Raw genomic sequence first — 24,580 nt, 5'->3', positions numbered from 1 at the left:
TCGAATGCGGGGGCAGGAATAGGTACCTATCTTCGTCTCGTCTACGCATACATACAAATCATATTATGCTTCCGAAGGGGGATGTGGAGGGAGAGGGCTGTGTCTCTATGCATATAATCATTCGCTTATTTATGTATTCTATAGTTCCGCAAACTGGAAGACGTCTTATTTTTGCTGAAGGAAGGAAAGCTGCGCTGGCTGGGGCTGGGGCTGGGAGTGGTATGAAGTGGTAAAGGGTACTTGTATTACGTAGTTACGTGTGTGTAAAGTAAAACTGCGCGCGTATAGCGTCGAAATCGAGATGACGACGATGGCGGCGGCGGCGGCGGCGGCGGCGGCGGCGGCGGTGTATTTTTATTTCTTAAAATATGATATACGATCCGCACACCGCACTGCGAACTCGGGCCGCGCTATCAATTTGCAATTTGATTCAGCGAGTATAAATTTCTTTCGCCGATATAATAGTTTTACTTGAGCCCGCGTATTGCTTCCTGTGTGTCGTCGACGACTATGTTGGTAATGTTCATTTGCATACGCGCCAATACACGCAGCACACCGTTCACGTTTACGTACTCGAACTCGTATTTAAATGTACATCTACGAGTAAATTTTGCTATCTTTTCGTCTTGGCGTACATATTACGAATACGAATACGTATGCGAGTACCAGTCGAGTCGAGTACGTTAGTCGTTCTAGTTTCATTATTTACGCGAGTATTATGCCGATGCCGATAGGATACGTTTACGTTGCCACAGAATGTACTCGTACTCTTGTACAGTCGGTACGAGTACCTCTGCTTTGCACACTGCACAGGCAGAGTGAGTGAGAGAGGCTCGCCGGATGATGATCGCAACGACCGACGACGATTCTACTACTATTTAGGGTAGCATCCCATCCCATCCCATACATACACATGCACACAGTCACACACACATATCTACCTACTGCTGCATAATAAGTGCACTGTGGTCTGTGTACGAGTTGCTGGAAAAGAGATGAGATGAGAGATGTGTCAGCGATTACATATGTCGTTTGTAACCGTAACCAGTTAGATGACCAATTAACCATTGATGAAGTTCTGTACCTACTCGTATAGACACTCGTACGAGTACTAATACAAAAAAAAAACAACACTGTGCCTATACGAAAAAGGAAGAATTTTTATATGTAGAGATGAACGATGGAAAAAATCGTCGTTATTCTCGCATTAAATAAGGAGAACAAGGGCAACGACGCTGAGTCGCGCTGCACCGATGCCGCGATGCCGCCTTCTGAAAAAGGAATAGGATTAGGTGGCAACTTTGGCTCTATTGACTCTGAATCTGGCTTTGACTTTGACTCAGACGTGGTGACTTTTGCTTTGGCTTCACAATCAACTTACGTACTCCTAGTGTACCTACGTTAATTACGCGATAACATCGGTGGTTGGTGGTTGATTAACTATGTACATAGGTGTAATCGGGCTGCCAATATTGTCATTGCAGAGCATCATCGCTGGTGTTAGGTGCGCCAAGTGACCAGTTGCACCTGTGGTCGCGCTAGACATGTACTCGTACTCGTATTCGTACGCGGGGTCGTTGTGGTGCTGGTGGTTGTTTTCGCTATCTTCTACTACGTACGTTGATACGTAACGTAACGTAACGTAACGTAACACTAATGGTGGATAACAACAGTGGTATTGCAGTGCCGGGCTTGTTTCGATCGCGTTCACTACCGCAGCTGTTGTACGCTACAGACTCGGGCGTCGGCAGTTTCAGCGACGCTGGCGGCCAGCATCAGACAACCGCCGCTCAAAGATCGCACGGCGATTTCAGGCAGCTCCTTACGCTCAAACAGCACTACTACCCGGAAGGCGGCTGGGGATGGTTTATAGTTGCCTGCGCCGTTCTCGTGCAGACCCTCGCTCACGGCTTGCAGGTCGCTTCCGGCGTTCTAGTCATCCAGTGCCAAAACAAATTCGGATCGGAGGTCGTACAGCAAGCAGGTATTTCTCATCATACTTTTGTTTTACACTTTACTTTGCCTTAATTAGCCATAAGTAGTATACATACTGTAAGTATATCTTTAAACTTTAGTGGGTCGTTGTATGTACGTCGAAATGCCGAGATTTTTGCTCTAAAACGGCCGACGGGGTGCCTATTCTGTCTAATGAAACCAGGCCATCCTTTTATGTACTTATTTCAATCCTTCTAAACTTTCCACCTGGTTTCTCCTTTAACGCTTCCACCTTCAAACTGCCAGAGGGTCTTCCTCGGTGACTCTAATGGAGCGACGTGCGCTGGTCAATTGATTTCGGTTTCAGTTTTTGATTTGAGCATTTCGATTCAGTTTTCGTTGTGTAATTTTTGGACTTGGGTTTTAGTTACTTGACAATTTTTTGGGGTTCGGTTTCAGTTACTCGGCAATTTTTTTCATGTTTCAATTTCTGTTTTGGATGTCGGAACAGTTTGGTGACATTGTCTGCTTCAGTGGTTTCCAATTAGTTTGGGCTTTAGTTCTGAAATGTTAATGTTATGGGGTTTGGTTTCGGTTTTTGTTCAATGTACAGCTTTCGTGGCTTTAGTTTCAGTTTTTCGACGAAAATTTTGAAACCCACGATTCAAACGTTTTTTCAATCGACTAAAATTTTAAAATGTGTATCGGTGATTTCAAGTAGGTATAGGTTAGGTACACTGAGCCAGAAAACCCTTAGGATTGATTATCTATTTTGGCAATTAATGACGAATCCTTCGTATTTTCGTTCGGTTTCAGTCTCGGTTAATTGTCTACTGCAGTGATTTTGGTTTCAGTTTTTTCAAACTTGGGTTCTACCACGAATGAGCCGTTTATAAATAAATTTTCGATGTACCCCTTTTACCGCCACCCCCAGTGTAAATCCTCTCTGCCAAAAATGCGATGTAGTAGAGAGATAAGGCAGCGCGCGCGGTCGTGTTATCTTTTTGCGCATTAAAAATGAAAGAATTTTCACGTAGCAGGTGGATCGTGCATTGTTGCACCGTCTATAGCCAGGTGTTATCTTTTTCTTTACATATCCGATTGCGGTTGAGTCGTGTGACGGGGAAGGGTTGATGAATCATTTTAAAATTTCAATCCACCTTGCGTCATCGGTAGTGCACGCAGTATAACTGCTTTTGGTGTAATCGAATATAATAGAGAGATAAGACTGCGAGCGACGCTTTCTTTATTTGGTTTGGGGCATTCTTACCCTGTCTATGTTGAATCATCTAGCCAGGTGTTATCGGTTTCTTTGTTCGATTTTGGGTTGAGGTATAGAGGCGTGGAGCATGAAAATCTGTCGCTCGCGCAAGGGTTAGTCATAAAATGTACATTCACATTCCAACTATGAGGTAAGAGTTGGTGCCTTGCTATTTCTTTCGGTTTGATCGAAAGCCTTGTTGCCAATAATTACAATGATGCTACGAGTACACTGCTGTCTCATGTTGCGCTGTTGCATATTCAATAAATTCTAGATCAGACTTCTGACGAACGGGTCTCCCCTCCTCTCCTTTACGTGAACCATACTTGTTAAAATTTCCAAGTAACCAAAATTAATTCTGTGTTTAAGAGGAGGGGGGGGGGGGTAAGTTGCAGACTGGCAGGTGAATATTTTTGCAAACATCTACACAAGGTAGAGGTACCTCTATGAGTACAACGAGTTGCTCAGGATGTGTAATTGTGTGCATATCGATGTGGGACATGCGAGAGCGAATGCGGGATAGCTCAACCAACACGTAAGGATTAGAAAACAAAAAAAGGATAGAGCGGAAAAGGCGAGTAACCACTAACCAAATAGCCAAATAGCCGTTAACAAGATTAATTACTTGTATTGCGAGTACCTGCACCTTGCGGCTTGCCCCTACACACACACACAGTGGGTATGATGGGTTTACTACATAGCTATTTGCTATACGTACTACGTAGATAGGTAGATAAAGGTAACGTGGATTTCTGCTACGCGAAAATTATCGCCACTCGGCAAAAACAGCGTCGTCGGGCCGTTGTAAGCGTATAATTCATCTTAATACTCGCAACTCGCGTCGTCGGTTACGTTCATTTGTTGGCAATTTACGCTTTCCGCGAGCGCTGATAAAAAATAGGCAAAATTGAGCGCAGAAATGTTAGCAGAACGTTAAGTAGGTACGTGGTACGTCTACGTGGATGGTTGTGCCGTGCCGTGCCGCACGATAGCGGTAGCGGTTAATTTTATTGCCCGATAATTTGCTATAGCAGCCACGCCGCCATTCCACCCTATTCTGCGGGCCTGTGGCTGTGGTCCGCTATCCATATTCCATTCTGTAGTCTGCACGTTTTACCTATCTACCTCTGAACCTACCCGCTTCCTTTCAGAATTCATACAATGACCTTTGTGAGGGTAGAAGCTACATACCTAATTAGCCAGTTGGTACTGCATAATATGTACGTCAAGCTTATTGTACCTATACGTCGCAAATCTTTAAATTTTCGTAGAAATTGGTGTGAAAGGTTAGGGTTATTTCAGCCTACCAACTTGAGAACGAATCTAAAGTTTTGCAAAATGGAATTTTCCATGCCAGAGAAGTTGTTGCAGCTCTTGAGGTGTGTGTGGGAGAGGGTACTGTCGGCTGACCGGATAGGTAGTTCCATCCATCCATCCATCCATCCATCCCGCCCTAACTAAAAATGACTAAACACCGGGTGTTTTTTTCTTCTCGAAAACAACTCTACTTTGAGGGTTCTTTGGCCATGGCTAACCCCCGTGTACACATGGCTACGTTAGGTTAACATTTTTCTGCGTAGTCTTCCACTCGAATTAGATTTGTCGGCCAATTTTCGTCAAAATTCAGCGTGTATTGTGTCTGTTGTACTCTTACTCTGTGCTCAGTGCTCCACCAGTGGGCATATCTGGCACGACTCGGCGATCAAATGACAAGTATGATGGACCGTTCAACGCTGAATGTTCCATGTCCAGTTCACCCGCGCACTTGATCTTTTTTTCTTGTTTGTATGGCGGCGGACTTACTTGTAACTCTAGACACTCGCTGGTCGCTGCCATTTAGAATGTAAAACTTTCACGTTTTGACCATAATTTAATAACGCTACGGAGCAGCGGCGACGGCGGCTTGGCTTGGCTATACGAGTATACGTCGACGTACATGGCCATTCGCATTGTACGAGTACGTAGATGTATAGATGGACGTTAGACGTAGACACGTTCGTGTAGTGTTTGTATAATACATTATACGTTATTATAACTTACGAACCTATACATACCTAAACCTACCTATATAGGTGCAGGCAGAGTACGTAATACATCTTATTTATGTAGTTTATGGCCTCTGTCTCTCGCCAGCTGCTGTCTAGTCCGCGTGTTCAAATACTTACCGTATCAACGTGAGTAATATACATATGTATGTAAGTTTACGTACCTACTTTTGCGTAACTCGCACTTAATAGCGGATTTTGCAGCGTGCGTTATCGCGATAAATTGAAAAAAGAAATCACGGGCTCTCGATTGGCGGATGGCGAATGGCAACTGGACTGGACTCGATTCGACTCCCTCGTGTAATAAATCTGGATTACTCTAATGGGATGATATTTAAGCGAAGCATTCGACAGCTCAACTCGAAATAATTTCGATTCTCGACTTTTATGAACGTAAGATCCTCCCTTCCCGAGCAATTTGAAGACTTTGCTCCGTTATTAAAATTTCTTTAGGATGATCACAAATTGGTATAATTGCTATGTGACGTGTGAGGAGAAACACGATGCCGATGATGGGATGCAATGAGCAATGACAAATCATCGGCGTCGCGTCGCAGTGTCTGATTGGCACGACTTGAGCGTGTAAAGGCGTGAAAATGTACGCACCGCACTTGGCGTGTAACTCGTGCCACATTTGTGGGTTTGTGCCTTGTGGACAGCACCGACTCGAGTACCTACCATCGCCACGCTTCCACGCTTCGTCGTGCGTGTAAATTTGAAGGCGGTCGTACTCGTATTTGACGCTGTTTCGTCATTCGTAACGAGGTAACCACCAATTTAATTAACAGGTTGATAGCCAATTACGAGTACTTACTTCTGCGCTGCTTGCTGTAGCAGCTAAAAGTGCGAGTTTGTTGACATTGTATGTGTTGAAAAGAAGGCTTAGAGGGACATTTCGATTTTTTTCCAATTTTTTATTGCTGAGAGTGCGATCATGTCTGGTATAACTTTTTGTACAGTATGTGCTAGCTGCATAGTTGCATTTATACATATGTTTATTATTTAGGTAGATATGTACTATTTAGAGTGCTATGATACGAGTATTGAGGTACTGGGATTCATTGCTTGGTTCGTCTCGTATACCGAATTGGTCGAATCGCCAATTCTGCATACTCGTACCAAGTTTTTAATCACGAACGTCCGTATTTAAACGATTATCTCGAGAAAGAACTGGCGGAGATGCGAGTTGGCCGAATGCCGAGCCATCCCCTTCCCTTCGCCAGGTATCCTGTTCTATCAACTTATCAAATTTTTTGGCTGCTGCCTGTCCGAAAGGTACCCGAGGTGGTGAGAAAACGACAGAGAAACAACAGTGACAGAAAAGGAAGAACGAGAAGGGGAAAATACGTATCGTTAAATTGAAATCACATTTTACCCCGGAGTGTTGAATTTTTCAATTTAACGTTCGCCAATCAGCGGGTAGGTAAATACGTAGGTAGGTACCTACTACCTAGCTGAATACTTGGTAGCGATATTGCGCTGTACCAGATTACCTATACATTTACTCCGAGTGTGTGTGTGTGTGTTGTTGTGCACACGAGAGGTGGAGGAGGGTGGTGGCGGCGGCGGTGCGGCGATAGATTTCGCTTACCCATGGCGCTGCGTCTTATAATGAAACAACCGACGATTTATGTACGACTGGAGATGTCCCGCCCGAGGCGAACGCGAGCGGTTGCGAGACATTGTCGCTGATATGCTCGTGAGTGCAAACTTATACGAAGCACGTAGATTATCGAATATTGACGCATCAGCTGCCAGCACCTAATATCCAGTACTGAATTTGAGCTAATTCATGTACGTTATAGGTAGGTACATTGTGCTCAATTTCAGTCGGTAAAGAAGATCTGTTCAATGAGTCCTATTTTCGTTCCAAAATTAAGTGTCAATTTTTGGCAAAATAGTCGAGAAGTGTCCATTGTTTGAAACAATCGTCAAAAAGAGTCGATTTTTATCAAAATTGTCAAGTAGGCTGTTCTTGCCAAGATTGTTCTAAAAAATCGTGTTTTTGTCGAAATTGTCAGACATGTGGCATATCTTTGGTGAGTTGACGAGAAGTTGTAATGTTTTTTCGTCAAAATGATCAAAAAAATAAATAGTTTTTTGTTGAAATAGTCGAATAGTCGTAAATGTCGCCAAAACGTCCAAAAAGCATTGATTTATTTCGACTTGCCTGCCTAAAAAATCCTTTTTTTGTTTCTACTCGTATGTTTGCCAAACAAAAGTCCTGTTTTTTGTATACGAAATTTCTTTGAAAGATTATTTTTCGAAAAAACCCTGGTACTCCGCCTCCGGTGGTCGTTCGTGTGTCTGTGTTGGAACGAGGGGTGTTGTTTTTATCGACGCGACACGACGTGTGAAAAGTTTGATGGCTACGAGTAGGTAAACGAGCAAATTATCGAGTTTGGTGTCGACTGTCGACTGTCGAGTGTCGAGTGTGATTTTATTGCGTTGATGGAGAAACACGCGTTCTGGCGACAGCGACAGTGAAAAAAGAAATGCGAGATTTTTTAGGGTAGCGTGCGATCAAAGTAGGTAGCTAGATAATATGAAAAGGTCGCGTGATTGAGTACTCTAGAGTGCGCTTGAAAAGCATCAAGTATGATGACAACGACAACGACAACGATGACGATGACGATGTAATTAGGTACAAGTGCGGCGTAGCGATGATGTCGTTTTTTTCTTCCACCTTCCTTTGGCAACACATGTGGTGTCGTCATTTCTCGTAGTACTCGTATATGTATGGTGTATGCCGAATAGCCTACCACACGTACCCGTAGCCCGTACTCGTATCTATCGAAATCTTCTGTTCGTCGTACCTAATGTTTTTTGTCATCTCGATACTTTTTCATTTTTTCCTTTTGTCGCGTTACGTTATAGTTTTTCCGTCATTTTTTTCGCTTCCTCGTTGGAAACACGCGTTTAGGCTGGCGCTGGCAAGTTGTGCGCCTCGAGTTGTACTCGTCGTATGACGTATTGTTCGAGTATTTCGATTTACTCGTACGCACCTAGCGGAGGTGATTTGGTGCGGTTCGCGATTGCCGGTTGCGATGCATCCGAATGAAGGCGAAGTGGAATAGGAATACTCGTAGGAATGAGAAGGAAGCGAAGCGAAGCGCGAGCGAAACAACGTTTTAGCATGGTGTAAAGAATGGCAAAAGTTGCCTTCGTCCGAGGGCGCTTAGCGCTTACCGTCTTACCACGCTTATTGCTTATCGCGCGTTGATGTAACCAAGCGTGAGTAAACGTTTCGGTTTACGAGAGCGTTTCTCAAATTGAGCGAGGCGAGATTTTTGCCGCTTTTTCTTTACAACTATCCCTATCCGTGACACAGATATACGGGTACTCCTTACTCGTACGTTGCGTTGCGTTGCACGTGCACGTGACACGTGCAACCCGCAATCGGAAAAGCTAACGAAATCGAGCGGTTTGTCGGTTTGTCGTAGAGTCTTGGAGTTTTAAAATGTTAAATTCGAGTCTTTTTACAAAATTGGCAAATTCAACGATCAATTTTATCGAGAATCTTAGAATGGCTTGAAAATACATATGTATGTCAACCATCAATTCGTAGAAAGAAAGTAAACTCGACGTAATTTTTAGAAAATTATTATTATTTTTGCGTTTGTAATGTATTGTGCAGTTTTGCGGAGAAGGTTTGACAGTTAACTGCGGTAGCAGCGTCGAGTAGTCGACTAGTCGTGTGTTTCCTGTAAAAGGCTCTCGAAAGTAAGAAATGCGAAGGAACGAATGATATAAGCGATAAGGCTATGGAGAATGACAACGGTTGGTCGGTCGAGAGTTATTTTTTATTGTGAAAAGCAGCTACATATGAGCTAAGGCATCGGCGACAGCGTATGTCGTTTAAAAACTTACAAGTCGTCGTGTCGGCAATATCGCTCGAGACAGATTTCGCTTTGTAGCTCAACTTCCATACGTCCGAATGTGTGTCTGTGCAGTGTGCACATTTACACACGTATGCAGATATACTCAAGTACGAGTATTTATGCGTGCAGTTGCGCTGGATTCGCGTCCGAATGATATATGAATCAGCCTTACCGTTATCTCACGGTCGTTATAACATTTTCCCATCGTATCAATGTATCATATAGCCCGATGGCCGATGCCCAGTGTCCACTACCTTTTTACTCGTACACGCACTTATGATTGTCCAGCAGGGTGCAGCAAAAATAAACATACGGTATTCTGGATTTTAACTTTTAAATTTGTGAGAAAGTTCACTCCGAGTGAGAACCGTTTTGGAACCCTTTTCACAGGTGATTTGACCAATTTATTATGACACTTTCTGCAGTTTTGTCAAATCATCATTCAGTTTTGAGAATTTCCGATTAATTCTCGATATTTTTCAATAATCTATGCAGTCTGTGCAAATTTCACACAAATGAGACGTTTTCTCAAATTTTGGACGTTTTATAATAGTCCGTCAATTTTTAATATTTTTGAGTGATTTTCACAATCAATCTTACAATTTTTATGATGTACTTTATTTGTGAATATTCGTTTCTGGCTCTTTATTAAACGACGAGATCGTCAGAATTGATTTTTACTTTGTGGCCTTTCGACCATTATTATTTCATATGTACGTATATTTTGTTGATTGATCAATAATTTTATTACTAACTAATCCGCCTTAATTTTCCTTTGTTTCAGGTCAGTACAAATTTCCTTCCAAAAATGATAGAATACGAACTCGCGTATGAGAATAAGTAAGTAATTTTATAATCCTTGTGAGAAAAGTTACGTAAGTCACTTCTACACCTGTGTCCTTTTCTTTTTAATGGCCAATCGAAAAAAATTCTCAAACTACGGAATTTGAAAACCAGCTGAAATGATTGTCCATCAAGTTTGAATTGAGGCCCAAGGTGATCTGATTTTCCGAATACAAATTTGGAAACGGTAGATCGAATTTTTGAGTTCGCAAACGATTTTAATTCTTAAGTTAATGAATTCTTAAAAAATCAAACTCGGGTAAAAATGAAAAAAAAAATCAAAATTTTACCAAACAGACCGAGAGAGCTGAAATTTAATTTGTGTCTTGTTTTCGACCCTTCAAATCGATTGCATGGAAACGGTTTCCAAGCATTTCGAGTGATAGTTCTGTTCTGGAGCACCCTAGCAGATTTTTGCTATTGAAATTTATTTTCCACAACATTAATTTACCTAATTGAGTTGTTGAAATGAAATTTACTTAGTAGTTAGTACCTCTACCTACCCCACTTTTAATATGTTCAGATTTTCTAAAAAGTGGTCTAAAAACCGCGCAAATTAACTTTAGCGTCATTTTTTTATTTTTAAAAATCCTGGGTAGATATCTAACAGGTGGTGAAATCAGTGAAAAAGGTAATGATTTTAAAACTACCATTCCCCCTTACTTTCTTCTCCGCTGAAAATAAAAAATCACATAAATATGTTAGGAAGAGTAAAGACTGTCGAAACGTAATTAATATGACTAACATAGTCGTATCGATCATCCATGAAAATGAGAAAGAATGAATAAAAGACGAAATTTTGCAAAAATTGTCTTTTAATTGAATGGTGCTATTCAAGAAGGTCCTATCGACCGATAGGACCTTTTTGAGGAGTTCATGAAATTTGAATCTCTGACATTTTCTGCACACAATGGTGCAAACCGCATCGCACTATGTGGTGTTTTTCACAAACAGCAGCCATATGAAGTTGGTGAGGCCGGCCCACCACAGTGACTTGGATGGCAAAAAAAAGGGCGCATGGGGTTTTACAACAAAACTCAAGAGTTGGAAGTAGTGATTTCGTAGTAATTTTCAACGAGGAATTCGAATCCGATGTCCTTTTCTTTGCCCGGCCCCTTGGGGGAGGGGGAGTGGGGGCGACGGAAATCAAATTTTGTAAAAATGAAAAAAATCGAGTGATTCTGAATTTCATTTTTTCCTCAAGATTTGGTGTTTTAAACTTGTAAATTACGTACCTAACAAGTTGTCCGAACTATTTCATGTTTTTGGTGGGTTTGAGAAGGAATAAAATCGATTTTTAGGTGGAATAACCGCAAGAAGATCCTGTCGTTTCAAGAAGGTCCTATCAAGGTCTCTTTTGTAAAGCGCTCCCATGGAAATGTTGGTGGTGGAAAAAAAATTACTACGCAGGAAATAAATAGTGGAAAGATGCTTCTGTTCAACAAAAAAAACCGGAGCTCGCTATATCATTGTAAACCAAAATAGCAAAACACTGAAATATAAAAATGTGTTTTTCTCAAAACCAGTTTTTTGGCGATAGGACCTTCTTGAATAGCACCATTCAATTATACCTAGTTGAAATGTTTTATGAAACTACGCAGAATTCGAGCACATCTGTGTAAAAAATTCCTAAAATAGCCCCCCTCCTTTCCCGGCCTAAAAAAAATTATAAAGTCACTAAATCACAGAAGAATTGATTGAACATTCAAAATGAAATGAAATTTTATAAATTGGAAAACTTCAAAATTAGGATGAAAGTTGGTTAAAATTTCAAAAACAAAAAAAAACAAAAAAACAATACTTAACAACAACAATAATAATAATAAAATTTCTGTGAAATCCAGCAAAATTTTGTACCCTATCAATGCGTAAGACATAATTAAAATCTGTAAATTGCAGCGTTCTAACAACTGAAATTGCTCTTACAATTGGAAAAAAACGTAAAATATCGGGTAATTTGATAAACAAAAAATAATAACACAAACCGCTTTAAGGATTACGATTTTACATCTAGTTAACGTTGTTTTTCAAAAACTCGTATCAAATACATAGATCGATATATTTAAAAGCAACCTTAGGGTGCCTGATTCTTCATTTAGCTTGATTCTCGTTGTAGCTATAATGCTGTTTCTCAAAAATCATGCCAAATGGAAAATTTTATTAACGCAATTTAATGTGTATTGTGTATATTGTATAGCCGACGTTGTTTTTCATTAATTACCCCAAATGTGAGTGTAAAACACTGAAAACCACCTTAGAAGTTTCGAGTCTCCATTTAGCTATCGTTGTTTTTAAAAAACTGAACAAAAATTTTGAAAACCACTTTTAGGGGCTGCGATTCTACATTAGCTAACTTGGTTTTTTAAAAGTAGGTACCATTATATGTACCATTAATGATATGTACATATGTTTGGAGGGTATTCGTAAATGTGTCTGGGGGGGGGGGGGGGTAACATGATAATTTATCGAAACAATGGATCCTACCACAGTGATTGCGTGAAGAAGAATATTAATACCTTCGTAGTAAGAGAAATTGAGTGAAACTAAGTACATTGTGTGTGTGGTGGTGTGCACGTACGTACTTACGTAACTATTTGCATAGTCCCTGTGGGGTACATGTAGATGTACCTACGCGGTTGGTTTTTGTTTTTTTCATATAATATACAAATTGAATGTTTGGTTAAGCGAGCGAATGTTATTGTGGGGGGCGGGGTGGAGGTGCGGAGCGAGCGACGCACGTAGGTATCAGAAGATAGTGCTGACGTTGGCGCTAGGGCGTTGAGCGGTGAGCGCTGATACGTCGAAAACAGATGGCAACGTTAGGTACTCGTCGTATATTGAAATACGATTTCGACGTTGGTTACGCGATAAATTTCGTCATTTTTTGCGCGATTTTTTTTTGCACGGCGAAGGAAAAGGTTGCGGCGGCAATGGCGATGGCGATGGCGATGGGTGGCGGGGCCTTGGTTTTTCTGTATTCGCGTTTTATGTACTCATATTCGTATTCGTATTCGTTCGTTCGTCGAATGGTTGCCGTTTTTGCAAAACGTTCTCGCGGGTCGGCGATAAATATAAATCGCGTTCGCTTTAGGCAAAGCGAAGCGAGGCGAGGCGAACTACCTGCGATGACGACGCTGCTCTGCAAAAGTATGCTAACCGTAAAGAGGGCGATTAATTCGAACAAATGAATACATTTGGTTTTGGTAGGTATCTCTATCTACTACTATGTAGTATGTAGTATGTACGTACGTATATCTCGTAAAGAGTACACATCATACTCGTATAACCGTACTGTACGCCGTAGATAGATAGTATAACTGAACACGAAGCGAACGAGATCATTTTAAACGCATTTCAACTCACGTTATGGTCGACATTAACTTCATACTCTCTCATCCAACAGTTGTACGAGTACGTAGTGAGTGTAGTTTTGCGTAAACTTACGAGTTGGGGTGCCTGCTGCCTGTACGTATTGTACGTAATAGGTATGGCTCAATATGGCTGTATGCATCGTATTCTACCATTTTTTTTGCTTTTTTTTGCTTTTTTGTTTTGTACGAGTACTACTTGTGCGTAGTTGGGTAGATGTTTAGTAATACTTATTGTACATTACAATACTACTCGTACAATACATATGGTATACGAGTATGTATAAATGTGCTTGGTTTTCTTAACCACATCTCCAGCGCATTTCTTTTCCTTTTTCTTCTTCTTCCTCTCCTCCTCATCCTCGCTGTTTTTCTTTCTTTTTTTCAGCGTTTTCATTTTTCCGTATCGATAATATTTTATTATTCGTGGTATCGTAGAAGGTTTTGGCGTATTCGCGCGTTTCGCGTTTCGCGTTTCGCGTTTCGCCGTTTAAACGCGCATACGGTGCATTTGCATTTGCATCCGCATCTGCATACGATGCGAACCTTATGTAGTACGAGTATACGAGTATAATATGGACGATAAACCAACCCCGGCCACCCCCGCCCTCCGCCGGCGCGGCGTATCTGTACATTGTACTCGTACATACACATAGTATAGTATATCTACATCTACGCTCTTTTTCTCGCAATAAACGCGTCGTCGTTTAATAACCCCTATAGTGTTGCAGCTTCCAACTGTTTCAAGTGTTCTTACTACGAGTATATAGCTACTCGTACTCGTACTAGTGCTACTTTTCTCTACTTCTACTCGCCACCTCTTCCTTTAAAGTAGATACACGCCGCGTCGTAAATACGTAAGACGCGAATTTACATTACGGTATTAGATATTATTGCCATATATTTATAGACAACCCCTATCCCATGTCAGTTTCAATTCAGTTTGTTGGGTGTTCAAGAACATATTGCGTCGAATACATAATCTCTCAGTACTGCAAACCAAACTGCAGACGTGTAAGTTGGGTTGCTGACCTTGGAAAGTTACAAAATATGTAGTTCAGATTATTTTGCTCTAATTTTTTTCCTTTTTTGATTATTTTTTCGAGTTTTTTTGCTAAAGTTAATTTTTTTGGTTGAAAAAATCGAGTACGAGCCCCATAGGTGGCGTTGAAGGGGCTCCGATGTGAAATTACGCAGCCTCGAAGAATTCATCATAAACCCATAATTTGCCCCTTCGGTTTTTTTTAGAATCGGTGACCCAACTTCATTCGTGTAGTTTTCAGCGCTATTTTAGGCAAAATACCCACATTTGACAGCTGTCCCAAAACACGACGTAATACGGAAAATGCGGAAAATTATTTTCAAAAATGTACATACTCGTACGTCGTCGCGCATCGAATGCTTAAATTCGAATGACAGTTGGAACGCCGGGGTTTCTGTGTAAGTAAAGTATGTACCTTACTCGGATGCAGTACTCGTATATGCAATACCAGTGCTGTCTGCCGGTTGTAAAGACCTGCAGCAATACCCACGTGCGTCGTCGTGCACCCTGCTCTCGTCGCGTCGTCCTCCGTCCTCCGTTCTCCGTTGCAACTGATTTATTGCAATTTGCAATAGCCGCCGCTCTCGCGTCTTTTTTCTGCTACCTTTTGCTCGCTGCGCAACGCTGATTTATTATAATACGATGGAAAAATAAGGAATAAAAAAATAATGAAGAAGGAAAAACGCAGAAAAAAATGAAGAATGAAAACGAGCAGAAAAAATCAGGTTAGCAGATACATTTAAGGTTACCGCTCGCGTAATATACACTCGACAATTTCCGCGTTTTTTTTTTTTGCCTTACGACGATTGGTGTGTTGATAGTAGCAATGCGACCAGCTGCAAAACACCCGCGAAAGCGAAAAAGAAACGCGTTATAAGAAAGCGTGCTCGAGCTGCGGCGCGGCGATGATTTATCGCATTTTAAGACGTCTTCGGCTTTGCTCTCTAACGCACGATCGACTCTTCGATGATGATAATTTATCCGATCCCCATCCCGATCCCAATCCGTTCGTTCAAGTAATTACTCTTGTCGTTTTGATTAAAAGAGCACCGGTCTGGTCTCTGGTATCAGTATCAGCGCAATGCCAAAGTCAACGTCCATTTGGTCGAACCGGAACTTAGCTTCAGCCAAGTGAACTGCAGTTGCTACATAGTTGAATGGATGTTCGCAAACGAGACGAAAAAAACTTGCCATCGCGTCGTAATACTTGATGTTCGTCTATCGTCTCGTCTTTGGTTTTATTTGCCTTTTACGTTTTCATCGCGTCATCCTGAACCTGAACGTTATACTTCATTAGTGTTTTATGCAATTTTTGGACTTGAGTTTCAGTTACTTGACATTTTTTTTGATTTCAGTTTCAGTTATTTGGCAATTTTTTGTTTTGGTTTCAGTTACTGATAATTTTATGGTTCTAGTTTCGATTTCAGTTTCTAAACAGTTTTCGGTTTCGGTTTCGGTTTCAGTTATTTGCGTTTTTTAAGTTTTGGTTTTAGTTTTTTGACAATTTTTTAGGTTTCGGTTAAAATTTCAGTTACTTGGTAATGTTTTGGTTTCAGTTTCAGTTATTTCATTGGCATTTTTTTTTATTTTTTGGTTTCGATTTCAATTTTGGTTACTGGATAATTTTTTGGCTTCAGTTTCAGTTATTTGGCAATTTTTTGTTTGGTTTCAATTACTGAAAATTTTCTGGTTTTAGTTTTGATTTCAGTTTCCTAACAGGTTTTCGGTTTCTGTTTCAGTTATTTGGTTTTTTTAGTTTTGGTTTCAGTTTCAGTTATTTGGCAATTTTTTTTATTTTTTGGTTTCGATTTTCAATTTTGGTTACTGGATAATTTTTTGGCTTCACTTTCAGTTATTTGGCAATTTTTTGTTTGTTTGGTTTCAATTACTGAAAATTTTCTTGTTTTAGTTTTGATTTCAGTTTCCTAACAGATTTTTGGTTTCGGTTTCGGTTTCGGTTTCAGTTTTGGGTTCAGTTTCAGTTACTTAACAATTTTTGTTTTTGTTTCAGTTTTGGTTACTTGATAATTTTTTGTTTCTTTTTCGGTTTCAGTTTCAGTTATCTGACAATTTTTTAGGTTTTATGTAGTTCTAATTGTGAGTTTTGAAACGATTTGGTGTTGTGTTGGTGTCAGCTTCGGTTAATGGTCAGTTTCAGTGGTTTCGGTTTGTTTCAATTCAGGTTTTTATTCTGAAACGTGTGGTGTTTCATGTTTGTTCGAGATACTCGATTACAGTACGAGTATTTTCAAAAGCTCGCTCTATTGTGAGCACACAGTAGGTATGCATTTATGCAAATACATGTAAGTAATGCATGCGTGGAATGAAATCGGAAACTGAAGCAGAAGCAGCTCCTACATACAAAGGCAAAGAATAAGAAGAAGAAGAAGAAGAAGGAGAGGAGGAGGAGGAGGAGGAGAACGAGAGAAGATACGAAGGAAGAAAACGTGCAGCATTTACGGAAGTGGACTTGGGGGCGAGAAAAAGAGCTAGTATACGGCAACATTTTACTTGACCGATTTAAAGCTTTTAAACGTTAAATTACAATGCTTAATCCTTTTAAATGAACGGTTCGCTTGATTTATGCGATGCGAGTAACCAGTGCAAATTTATATCTTGCCCTCGCGCCGCGTCGCCTCGCCTCGCCTCGTACTCGTACAGAAGACGCGGAGTATTACCCGTTGTAAAATATTACGCGACGTAAACCGTCCATTTGCCGTATTTAATCATCTATGTAAATCTGCTCGAATCTGCCAACTCGCCGATAACCATCGCCCATTTTCAAGCTGTCACTGTCGTCTTGTCTGTCAGAGATCTGTTCGAAATGGACGGATATTTGAGACGAGAAGACTTTACTGCGCGTACACTATTTAGACAGTGAATGTGATAGCCAAGTCGAAAAAAAAAACGCCATACAGTATTCAACATTGTTTTACATTTTGACCAAAATTTTGTTGCGAATCACATCGTGAAAGGTTCGTAGTTGCAATTATCATGAAAACTGAAAAGGTGTGCTACCCGGATTATTACATATTTCCAAGTTTCAAATTATATCTTCAAAAATTAGCGAAGCTATTGAAAATCGAGCTTTCGAAAAAAGCTCGTTGCGCTAGTCTCGAGCAAGTCGATCATAAGTCGGGCATTATGGCGAGAAATTTCAACTGCCGAAAAAAACAAACCATTCTCCCACTCTACTCCGCCAAAGCTTCAGAGGCTAACGGTGGCGATTTTTTGCCTATTTGAATAGCCTGAAAGAAAAGTTTAACAAAATCGGTGGACCTGATTACCTGAATCCAAAACCAAGATGATTGGACGTGAAACGACCGAGCAATTTTCACGTTATTTTTGGTATCTTTTTGAGACTCGGGATCATGCTGAGAAAAAGAGAAACACTTTGATTGTTTCGCTTGATTAAAAAGATGGAAAATTGTGCGTGGGATTGTTTTTGGAATTTCGGTAGCAGCATCTCCGAAAAGTGTTCCGGTATTGGCGGTATACTGTACATAGAAAGGAAGTGATTTCATTACAGGCGAGGCAAGGCGAGAGGTTGAAAGATGCGCCTCGTCCACGTAATCGTAGACCATACTCGTAGTCTGTTCGAGGATTTCAATCACGTAGTTGGAATTCGATTCGGACGAGTGAAAAAGTTGAGACGGTGTTGTTAAAAGGTGCGAATATACGCGTCAATTATAGCCGCACGTTCGTTTCAGCCATCTTGACCTAGATAATCTAATCTCGCAAAGTGTTGCTACTCTACTACAGTCTTATGGTATGGTCGTGTGGCTGGTGAAGTTTACCGAAACCGAAAATTTAATACTCCGATTTGGAGAAGTGGCGCGGGCGTGGCGTGGTAGTATTTTGAAAAATAATACGCCAAGTACCTACCTAGTACCTACCTACCTATACTTAGGTTAGTCGAGTAATATCTTTTATCTATACACGATTGCACGTGAAGAGTACTAGGTATGTGGTGAGGCGAAACGACCAGCGCGGAGTAAAATGTTACGGATGAGAACATCCGATACTGCGTTTTGATAGCAGATCACGAGCGCCGCGGTGGAGAGGAACAGTTTTTGGTTTCAGCTTTACGAACAAATAAAGCTGCGAACGGTTTTCGCCTCATTTCATCGACCATAGGTGAAAAAAGCGTGTCAAGAAGTCGTCCAGTTCCCCATTTTTTTAGCGCTTCGGTTGATTTTCTGATTTTTTTTTTTTTTCATATTTTCGAGTGTTTTGCAACATTTTTGAAAACTCAAAAAATCCTTCACTCGATGATATGCAACGTGAAAGACTTTTGTTGAAATGAGACCAAGTTGTATCGTGGTGAGAGGGGGGGAGGAGACGTTGATGAAAATTAGAGTTACGGTCCCTCAACCGATCATTTTTTTCATGAACATTCGGCAAACATTTGTGGATTAGTCGGTCAATGTTTTGAAAAAGTCTCCCTCCCCACCTCCTACTATCTTGCGTGTAGTAAGTTGCCATTTACAAGATCTTGAAAATATAGTAAAATTTTCCTGCCGAAAAAATTACCTAGTGGAAATCATTTCTCCAACAGACGATAGCATGGACACTCTCCGAGTATCTAAAATTATGATTTTTAATAAATTTCCAAATCCAATGGATGGCCGCTGCACTCCTTTGTTTAATTTTTAATTCGATACTGAAGTGTGTTTTTTTTTCAATCGTACAAAATTTTACTCGAGTGTTATTGTACGTTTCATTTTGAAATATTTTCTCTTTTACTAATTCCCAATTCTTTGTTTTTTGTTACAGGTGAGCACAGTTTTTATTATTAAGATACGAAGACGTGAAAATCAGTAAGTTATTTCATGTTTCAATTCGTGTAAAACAAAAGTAGTTGTAGGTAAAACCACTCGAGAAATTCATGTTTCAATATCAGATATACCTACCTACTCTTTTTCTTTCTTTGAAATTACGTTCTAAATCTTGAAGACAATTTTTGCGGAGTTCTTACCTATATTTTTGGAAAATTACTGCTAACTTTCGGATTGATAAATTAAAATTACTAATAATTCCTGGTAAATTACTTGTAGGTATATGTTAATAATCGATGAATAATTTTGGTAATTACTGGTAATCTCGGGTAATTCAAGGTAATTACTGCTAATTTTTTGGTAATTACTGGTAATCTCGGGTAATTCTGATAATTACTAGTAATTCGGGTAATTTTAGGTAATCATTGGTGATAACAGGTAATTAGGGTAATTACTGGCAATTTTTTGGGTAAATTATCAGTGATTTTTGATCAAATACTGGTAATGTTTGGTGAATCAATGGTAATTATAATACATGGGTGAAAATTATTGGTATTTTTGCGGTGAATTACTGGTAAAAAAAAACTTTCGAGTGCTTCTTATGCCAAACACTTTTCAAAATTTGTGCAAAATCCGATCGGTTTACAATGTTTTGAGTATTTCAGGAGTAGGTAGGTAGAGGTACACTCTTGCAATGTTTTATATGAATCAATTTTTTTCAATTCCGGTAAATTTTTGACATTACAAATGATTTTTAAAAACTTTAAAAAATGAAAAAAAAAAGACCCGATAGTTTTCAAAAACTAGTTACTTTACTTTCTGACATTTTGTCAGGATAATTACGAAAACATTGAAATAGTTTTATAGGGTAACTATCAAGTGCGATTCGTATTAAAAGAGTCCTCAAGCCAAAATCACATCCACGATTCGAAATTTTTGGCGCTGATTTCAAAAATTGAGTCACCTTATTTCATCTCTTTTGGTTTTTCCACAGAACCTAATTTTTGGTGAACGATTTTTGCTACTATTTTTGACAATGAAAACAGATTTTCTGGGTCGGCGTTTTACGTGAAAAAATGAATAGAAACGAAATTTTTAGACGTGAAATTTCCTATCAGTAGAACCCAGTTAGTTCTGTTTTCAATATCATGTTCGCTACCAAAGACAGAAGTTGAAATTCTGAACTTGAAGCTAAATAAAATGATGGTAAAAAAATGATTTGGGTTCACTGGTGGGAAATTTCATTCCTTACAATTCTGCTCTTATTCATTTTTTTTCGTCGGATGCTTTGTTTACCCAGAGAATCCATTTTCAGTGTCAAAAACGATCCTAAATAAAAAAGCTAAAAAACTCGCGATGTTTGTTTGACGTTATGAAATTTTTTCATCAGGTTTTTCGCAATTAGCATCAAAAATCGTGTCAGAATGATGAAATATTAATTTTTCATTTCGACCTGTGTGATTCACCTTGTATGTACTTTCGTATACCATATTTAAAATGCCAAAGTAAACGTAACGCTTGCATTAAAGTCTCGTCCGAATTAGGAATAATATCAAGGCGGCGAGGACGTCCCTTTTCTGTCTGAACGTATTCGAGAAAGCGAATAGACTTACAATGAACTCTATCGTGTAAAATGGCCAACTAGATACTAACTAGGTGAACTAACTAAAGCAAGAATTTGTGGAGCAAGTTGCAAGTCGCGAATAAAAATTGTTGCGAGCTTACACCGTTACACGATCGTAGAAAAAGCTGCGTTCAGTCTGCGAAAGATGGCGTATTCGGATAATTCTTAACTGAGCTGTTGAAGCAGTAGGTGGCGTTTATGGTTCTTGCTAGTTTGCGAATGATTCAGCTAGTGTGTCGAATTGTCGATGCGGATGCTGTTAATGACGAGACTTACTTACGTTAGTTTTTATCTGCGTATATAAGTGATCAACTGATCATCGATCAATGATTGGTCGCCGCAGAGGCGGATTTTTTTGACAGATGCCCAAACAGGAAATTGTAGGAGTGCTGATTTCTGAATTTTCAAAAACATGATTTCTGTTCGAAATGTTAGGGTTAATTTTTCAAGGTGAACAAAAAAGTTCTCTCATATAAATAGCGTAATTTTTAAAATTGAATGTGCTGCAGGAAAATTAATTTTCACGATGAGTTGATGGTGCCTTCAGCTCTTTATTTTCAAAAATAAATAAATCTCATCTTTCAAACGATGTCAGAAACCTAAATCAACGTTTAAAATGTGAATTTGGCCACTTACCCCTTCAAATTTCAGGTTGGGCACGTGTCAAAAAAAATTTTTGTTAGATAAATGTTGCCCATTCCCGTCTCGCTGCCTTAAATTCAACAGTGCATGCGGAAGGTATTGTCGGTGTGATCGGCGATTATCATCTGATCATTCTGAATTATTTGTCAAGATTTTCAATTTGTATGATCGAAAGTAGGGACAATACGATGGTTGTACGCCGTACGGGTATATGTATTATCGTGTTTTTAAAAATGAAAACTTGAAGAACCCGGAAACTTCATTTTTATACGAGAAACGGACCTTATCATTTTATGGGGAGTGCCGAGACATTCGCTCGCGATAGTCGGTACTCGGTAAAATAAAGATCACCGTAACGCGTGTACGGTGTACTCTATATGTATGTATGTACCTATATAAAATGTAATTACTTACGTATAAAAAACGCATTACTATAAAGTACCTCTATATACGTATTACGTACGTAGAAAAAGTTGATTTCGATAAAAACACCTCGCTCGTTCGCCTGCCTTTGCCAGCGTCAACCGCAATTTGTTCGCAGACTGTAGACGCGCCAGCACTTGTATATATTTTCGCTGCGACTGCGACTAAATTACGTGAAACGGACTCGACTCTCTCGTATACGAGTATAATGCGTATGAACGCGTTATATCATTTTTTCCTCCTCTCTTTTTTTTTTTTGGTTTTTCGGTCATCGAGTTGTGAAAAATTGGAAAATTGGCTCGCGATGAAAGGCGTAAATTGCGACCGAATGTTTGGTGCGAACAGCGTTTTACAATTTCGAAATTAAATACCCTACAGCTACACCCTACGTATACACCGACGACCGGGGCCGAGTTGAAATGGAAACCCGTTTTCGCAAATGGAAAAAGCTGCAGACATTGATTAGAGACTAGAGAGCGAGAGAGGAGCTGGAGCTGAAGCGAAGCTGTTGGAAAAATATCGCGCTCCATTTCGCTTTACCCCGTATTACTCCTCCTATCCGCGTAGGTATCCAACTAACTACCTACTCGTATGTGATGTGTGTTGCGTTTTTGCAAGACAAGGCGTTAGATTTCTGCTACACATACACATACAACCCCTTTCGTACGACGAGTTATAAAACGCGCGATGTTATTATTTTTTTCATTTTCCGGCTTTTTAGCTCATCGTTGGGCTCAATTACAATTCACACATTATAGCGTTTCGCTCCCCTACTACACGATACACAATACACATATCTACTCGACTGAACTGGATACGGATGAAATAAGATTATTGTGTAAGTATACTCGTACATATATATAGGGAATCGTAACCACATTTTGTGCGAATTCGTGGCGTCAGCATCATCGTCAGTAGATTTGCTGCAAAAATACATAATATACTCGTACCTATTTACTACTCGTATATACTTAACTACTTACGTCCGTCCGTCCGTCCGTCCGTCAGTTTGAAAGGATAAAAAGTTGAATTCGTACGTACGCTGGGAGGTGGGGGGGGGGACTGAGCCAAAAGGCGCAACGGAACGACTCATAATGGGAGGGTGTCTCTCGTTTAAGCGGTTATATAGACGAAGCTCTTTCATTTTGTTTTATTTTGTTTTGTTCTTGTCGCTGCGACCCGTATTAAATAATTGCTCCGAGTGGTCGTTGATAAATTATAATTGCGGTGGCGTGCCAAGAAAAAAAAAACCCTGTGAAATATAGCTACCTAATAATAATAATAGTTGTAGTAATAATACGAGTATTACGAATGATAAATGGGGTGAACACTGCAGCCAGTGATTGCAATCGTCGAACAGGTTGTTTTTATTCGTGGTGTGCCTGCGCGATCGAGATGTACTTTTATTTGATTCGATGTGAAGCTAATCCTTTGTAACCCGAGAATAATCTGATCGCTGAAAATTGGAAAATTTCAATTACTGGGAAGGAGTAGATAAGTATAATAACTTTGTTGAGCAGAGTTTCAAAAAGAAGAGGTTGGCTCAAAATTTCATTTTGGAATTAGAGGAAATGCTCGAAATGGTCGTTTTTTCTATTCCGATTTCCAAAATAAATTTTCGATGTAGCGATACGAAAATTTTCTTCACCTAATACCCACATAAAAATCAAAAAATTTTGAACAATACTTACATAGATTATAATATTACGTCAAAAATGTTTCAAGCCAAAATCCAAAATTTTGAGAAAAAATGAAAAATGATTTTCTGCGCCAGTCCGAGTCGTGACAATTACGAATGTAATGTAGGAGTGACATAATTTTCGAATCAAAAAATTTCTTAGTCAAAAATGAAGGGATTAACGGTGGGAATTTTGCTTTGAAAATTTGTTGACGTAATATATTATTGAAAACTCTCTGATTTTCATGTTATCCCTATATCGAAAATTTATTTTGGAAATCGGCGTAGAAAAAATGCTCATTTTGAGTAAACATTCATTTCAAAAAAAAAAAAAAAAAAAAAAAAAAAAATCGTCTTAACGAAGTTATAATAAATGTACTTCTTCTCATATAATGAAACCGTCAGATTCTTCTCGGCTCTCAAAAGGCTGATATCGTGATCTCGTCGAACTTGAGCTAGTCTCCATCAATCTCTGTATACGAATTTTGGGGGAAATTCTAACGATAAGCCTATATCCTATCCTACAGTTCGATGGAGTGATTTTTCGCTGGACGTAATAAAAATTTAACAACTCGAAAAGGTCGTAAATTTCGACCTGCCTCCTCCTTCGCGCGGAATATCGTACTTTGTGCTTGTATTCGACGAGAAGCTGATGTTGCAATAAATTTTGCGGCGTGTTATATGATATCGCGTAAATCAAAGGCTACACATAGATGAGTAATTATGCTTGTAGAATGTAGAATACACATACTCGTATACGATAGAAACGTACTCGTAGTAGCCAGCTACTAGCCACTATAATAGCCAACAGATTTATGTCATTTTTCATTTTTCGTGCTCGCGTTCGCGTTTGCGTTCGTTGGTCATTGTACGTGAAAATGATGGAAATGGACGCGAGTACGAGTTCAGATATAGAGATACGCCGCTCCGCGCCTCCTTGCATCACCGCATCACCCATCTGTTATTCAATATTAACGAATAGTGCACCATACGCCAGCTAAAGCCATCAGTTAGTCAGTTTCTGAGTTTCACGTCAGTGTAGACGTAGAGTGTACAGATT

The 24,580-nt window shown here is 39.7% G+C and overlaps 1 protein-coding gene across 11 annotated transcripts in view; it reads left to right on the top strand.

The window, feature by feature from the left end:
* Window positions 1-24,580, top strand: part of LOC135849400 (monocarboxylate transporter 10) — a 229,820-nt gene that overhangs the window by 118,505 nt on the left and 86,735 nt on the right. Inside the window, exon 2 of one of the 11 annotated variants that reach the window (XM_065369823.1) lies at window positions 9,907-9,962. The exons of 5 other annotated variants lie outside the window; for them this stretch is intronic. In XM_065369823.1, the coding sequence (XP_065225895.1) occupies window positions 9,953-9,962 (10 nt within the window). In that variant the 5' untranslated portion in view covers window positions 9,907-9,952. Of the gene's footprint in view, window positions 1-1,391; window positions 1,985-9,906; window positions 9,963-19,151; window positions 19,196-24,580 lie in introns of all 11 variants that reach the window. 5 more of the 11 variants (XM_065369825.1, XM_065369816.1, XM_065369818.1 and 2 more) reach the window with 5 other exon arrangements.

This window comes from Planococcus citri, chromosome 5 (assembly GCF_950023065.1).
Source record: "Planococcus citri chromosome 5, ihPlaCitr1.1, whole genome shotgun sequence".
NCBI classification, from domain to species: domain Eukaryota; kingdom Metazoa; phylum Arthropoda; class Insecta; order Hemiptera; family Pseudococcidae; genus Planococcus; species Planococcus citri.
Note: the sequence above shows the minus strand (reverse complement) of the source record. Positions and strands in the feature narration are given on the sequence as shown.